Source organism: Rhagoletis pomonella, unplaced genomic scaffold (genome assembly GCF_013731165.1).
Source record: "Rhagoletis pomonella isolate Grant_MI unplaced genomic scaffold, Rhpom_1.0 Rhpom_scaffold_00009, whole genome shotgun sequence".
NCBI classification, from domain to species: domain Eukaryota; kingdom Metazoa; phylum Arthropoda; class Insecta; order Diptera; family Tephritidae; genus Rhagoletis; species Rhagoletis pomonella.
In genome coordinates, this window is record NW_023458563.1 from 4,465,021 (window position 1) to 4,469,950 (window position 4,930).

The following is a 4,930-nucleotide window of genomic DNA, read 5'->3' on the forward strand; positions in this document are numbered from 1 at the left end:
CTTGTCTTCTAATTGTTTTATTTTCGCCCTAAAAAGGTTCATTGGACACCGAGGGATGCGCGAACTGTGAGACGCGTTCCTAGCCCATCAACCAGAGGTAGAGAAATACGCGGCGACCGAAGGATTCAGCTTCGACTTTATACCACCCAGGGCGCCGCACTTTGGCGGGTTGTGGGAAGCGGCAGTGAAGTCCGCCAAACACCTTCTCGTGCGCACAATCGGCAACGCGCTGCTCACCGCCGAAGAACTGCAAACGCTGCTCGCGGAAATAGAGCCGATTCTGAACTCTCGGCCACTCACGCCAATGAGCCAGGACCCCAACGACGGCGAGGCGCTAACACCAGCGCATCTGCTAATTGGATGCCCACTGCGGGCGCTACCACTAGCGCAGGTGCCAACGGACCCAATGCGTTGATGGCAACTTGTTTGCTGTCTCAAGCAACAGTTTTGGCGACAGTGGCCCAAGAATTCCTACAGGAGCGCAACAAATGGCTCTACCCGCAGCGCAATCTGCAGCTCAACGACCTCGTCCTGGTTCAGGAGGACAACATCCCACCTCAGCAGTGGGTGCTCGGCCGCGTCGCCGCAATCGTTCCAGGGCTAGACGGCAAGGTTCGAGTCGCAGACGTCGTAACCAAAGCGGGCGTAATTAAGCGCCCAATTCACAAACTCGCCGCACTACCCGTTGAAGTTGAAGGATCCTGATCCTGTCAAGGTGGCCGGTGTTGCGCCAGATTTTCTAGTTTTGAATTCCTAATTGAAAATGAGTTCTCAACATAAATATATTTCGAAATTAAATTATTATACTTACCTCACTTACGAAGTAAACCTATTGTCTAACATACTTACCACTTACATACATACTTGCCCGATTATATTCAACTACCTATTTGCTCTATACTTACCTTATTTACGTATTTCTACATGCATACTTACATTATTATTGTATATAATTTCTTAAAGCCGTTGAACTCATATACTTGTTATGTACATATTAACAACTGCCCAAAGGGTGTGATTATGCATACTTCGCACTACCATTAGTACCAGTGCACTAAAAGTGTAACTTAAGAAAATGTGGAGCAAAATCTAAACTCAACAGATCGCTATGTTTTTAAAAGTTCTGCTAATTCCTGGGTATTGGAATACATACAAAATACATACAAAGTACATACGAAATTATAGTTTGAAGTTTATGCGAAGTTGTGCGAAGTTATGCGAAGCATGCATAATCAGACCATAAGCCGTTAGTTTTAAGGCGTAGGCTAAGTGAGATGAAATTGAAAATAAAGAAGTCACTTGTAAAGTATCATCGAGAAAGCGCACATCGTTCGTTATTTCATACGAGGGACTAGGCATTGTTGTTGCTATCGCGCACTGCCCGACAACCACACAGTTTACGCAAGTTATTTTCTTAAAAAAGCATACAAACACGGACACAGTGGTTACTACTATTTGCAGTTGTGAACAGTTTAAATACCGCAAGTGCTACAGTTCTCAAATCAGAAGAACTAAAATAAAATATACAGTTTTAGACATTAACAATTTATTTAATAAACACATATATACTTACGTTGTGTATATAAGAAGTCACCGCTACTCACAACTACTTGAATCCTTTTCGTCATCATCGTCGGTGAATTTTTTGCTGCCGTCACCGCTGCCTCATGTACTGCTTCCTGCCAACGCTGCTGAGCCACTGTAGTTGCTGTTACTACCGCTGCCGCCTGGGATGAGCTGCAATTGCCTGATTTGTCAGAGGGAAGTGAAAGCAGGCAAAACGCCTACGCATTCACATAAGGTAACGAGTGCGAACAATTGAAAGCTGTGTCTTAAACGAAATAAAATTTTATACAAATAAAATTAAAATAAATCAAAATTAAATTATTAATTATTAATCGCACTTTCAATTATTGGCATCTCCTTGGTCACTACATACGTATATAAGTAAACATACATATGTAAGTGCAAGAGCACAACAACAAAACGTATGTACATACTTGTGCTAAGCGCTGCTTGCTAAAAAATACATGCGCATGTACATACAAAGAAGAACCTTGAAAGATCCAGAACTTCGCAAAATGTATCTGGACTTCATGAATGAATATACAGAATTGGCTCATATGACCCAATTCTATATATTCACTCATCAAGTCCAGATACATTTTGCGAAGTTCTGGATCTTTCAAGGTTCTTCTCTCCAGGGCCTGAAACCGCCGAGATGCGGTTTCATTGGAATGACCGAGTAACTTACGGTCAGTTTTGAATGGCAATCTTACTTGAAGCCTTCCTGCCGGCAGAACTTGAGTAGTTCTTACGAAAAATGTTTCACATTCTGTTTGCTCAGGTGTAAGTTTTCTGGAATTTGCTTGTGAAGGTAATTCTTCTTAAGCCCAGAATCTTTGGACCACCGAATCTATTGTCGATAATTCATCTTCAGTTTGGCATAATGTGCTACTAACTTGGGGAGGAGGCTAATGGTTGGTGGTGTATTTGCCAGACACAACCCAGCCCAGAAGAGTTTTCTGTAGAGTTGGGTGGTTTGGGCCAGTTCTAATCTGGCCTATAGCTAGAAGCTCGAAGAATGTTTCGGCACCAAACAACAAATCAATTTTTTGCGATTTATGGAATTCTGGATCCGCCAAATTAATACTTTTTGGTATTTTCCAGCCAGTAATATTAACGTTTCGGTCTGGATGGTTAGCTGAAATGGACCGCATAATCCAGAATTCTGCCGAGAACTCATAATTATTAACCCGCGATTTCACAAATGCATTTAATTTCGTCCTTACTTTCTGATTCGCATTGCCGATGCCGATGACGTTTAGAGTTACTCCTTGACGACGAATCCGCAATTTCTCCGCCAAATCTTCGGTCATGAAGTTCACCTGAGATCCAGAATCCAACAAGGCTCGTGCAGGCAGGTATTCTCCGGAGCTACTTTTTACGTTAACTGAAACTGTGGCCAACATAACACGATCTGGCGCACTCGTTGTGTGCATGACATGTGAGGTCGAAGGTTGAAGTGCAGTTTCGAAAGATATTGGATGCTGGTGCAGCAAGGTGTGATGCGAACGATTACAAATCCGACACCGATCTGCTCTGCACTTTGAAACCGTGTGCCCCTTTCGTAAACAGTTTATGCATAAGGGGACTGATTTCGCAAACTCAAATCGCTGCTTTGCAGAGAGAGTTTTGGAAGTAGGACACGCAGATATGTTATGATCCTTGGACTTACAGTGTGGATACACCGGCTGTTTTGAATTCGAAGTCATTAAGGCAGACTTCGTCTTTTCCGTATGCTGGTTGAGTTTTTGCGTACCAGCGCTGGTGGATGACTTCTGTCTCGAATTTGAGGCTTCATCGGCGGATAAATGCTGATAGCGCTTATTTAACGCAGCTTCGCAGTCTCGCCATAACGGCAACTTGTCATAATCCAGCTGTTCTTCCCGTTTGGACCGAGTAATGGTGTCAACTTTCGACATTACCAGATGGATTATGATTGCGTTTGTGATATTTTTTCTCGTCACCCAACGACAGCAGTGAGTCATAAACAGCCGACACTGTATCAATCATCGTGCGCAATGAAAGCGCAGAGGGCTTTGAGATATTTGGCAGCTCAAAAAGTTTAGAAATTGTGTCGAAAAATATTAAGCATTTGTTATCATAAACTTTTTTGAGACTAGCCAAAGCCTTCGAATAATTTTCGTCCGACATTTGGAAGGCCTTTACCGTTCCCAAAGCCTCACCAGACAGACAGTTAACCAAGTGGTTAAATTCCTCAATATCTGGGATTGTAGGATCGTTGTGTACAAGGCTCTCGAACAAGCTCATGAAGTCTTTGAACTCCGAATACTGTCCTTTAAATTTTGGCAAATTCATTTTAGGGAGTCTTGAGCTGTGAGGCGCTACGAAAGAAGTTTCGGCAACTGAAGTTTTGTTTTTCGCCAAATTTGATTTAATAATGGCTTTCGTTTCGAGAATTGTGTCCTCTAACTCCCCACGGGTCATGTCTTCTTCATCGATTTCCACAATTTTGGCTTGACATTTCATTCGCTGTTTGCGTTCAACATGTCAAGCCGACACTCTAATTCTTCTGGATGGGTCGAAATTGATTTATCCAGAATGCCCGATTTTACTCGCTGTATGCTCCTCTTTAAAATCGACCTTTGTCGTTTTAAAGCCTTGGTGTCCTCAACCTGGTCTTGTGGATTTTCAGTCTTGCTCATTTGTATTAAGCGAATTACTAAGTTGACGAAAGGTGGTTATTCCAAATTCCTACGAGAACAACTAGAGATTTAGGAGTTATGGCTTAAAAAACAATGACGAAAGATGGCTGAACAAATCTCGACCAAAAATATGAAAACCACTGTTGGAAAATGCAGCGAAAATAAACAAGCGCAGTCGCACAATGCAAGAATTTGACGAAAATTGTACCAAAGAGGCGAAAAGTCGCAAATTTTTGGTTTGTTTAAACTTATTTAGTATTTTTAAGGAAAATACAAACTAGTTTTATATGAGTGAACAGATGAGTGTAATTGACTTTATTTTATCTTGTTTATTTACTTTAAATATCGAACAAAAAATTTAAATTTGCGATAGCAGTTCGGAATTACGATTTTGCGTCAAATATTGTCACACCTTTTATCCGCAAGATCCCACGGTACCCTTGTTTCACTTTTACAGTACGTATGTATGTACTTGTATGTACATGCGCATGTATGTATGTACATATGTATAGTTGCACATATGTAGGTAAATATGCATGTTTACTTATATACGTATGTAGTGGCCAAGGAGATGCCAATAATTGAAAGTGCGATAAATAATTAATAATTTAATTTTGATTTATTTTAATTTTATTTGTATGAAATTTTATTTCGTTTAAGACACATCTTTCAATTGTTCGCACTCGTTACCTTATGTGAAT

General features: G+C 41.2%; 1 protein-coding gene across 1 annotated transcript; it reads right to left on the minus strand.

Annotated features, from left to right (window-relative positions):
- Positions 1–3,471: 3,471 nt before the first annotated feature.
- On the minus strand, positions 3,472–3,882 carry LOC118745819. The gene has a single exon (XM_036479493.1). The coding sequence runs from the start codon at positions 3,880–3,882 to the stop codon at positions 3,472–3,474; it is 411 nt and encodes a 136-aa protein (XP_036335386.1).
- Between the last annotated feature and the right edge of the window lie 1,048 nt (positions 3,883–4,930).

Bases quoted from the DNA above. Each gene is read 5' to 3' on its own strand.
- LOC118745819 (XM_036479493.1), bottom strand. From the start codon at position 3,882: ATGAATTTGCCAAAATTTAAAGGACAGTATTCGGAGTTCAAAGACTTC.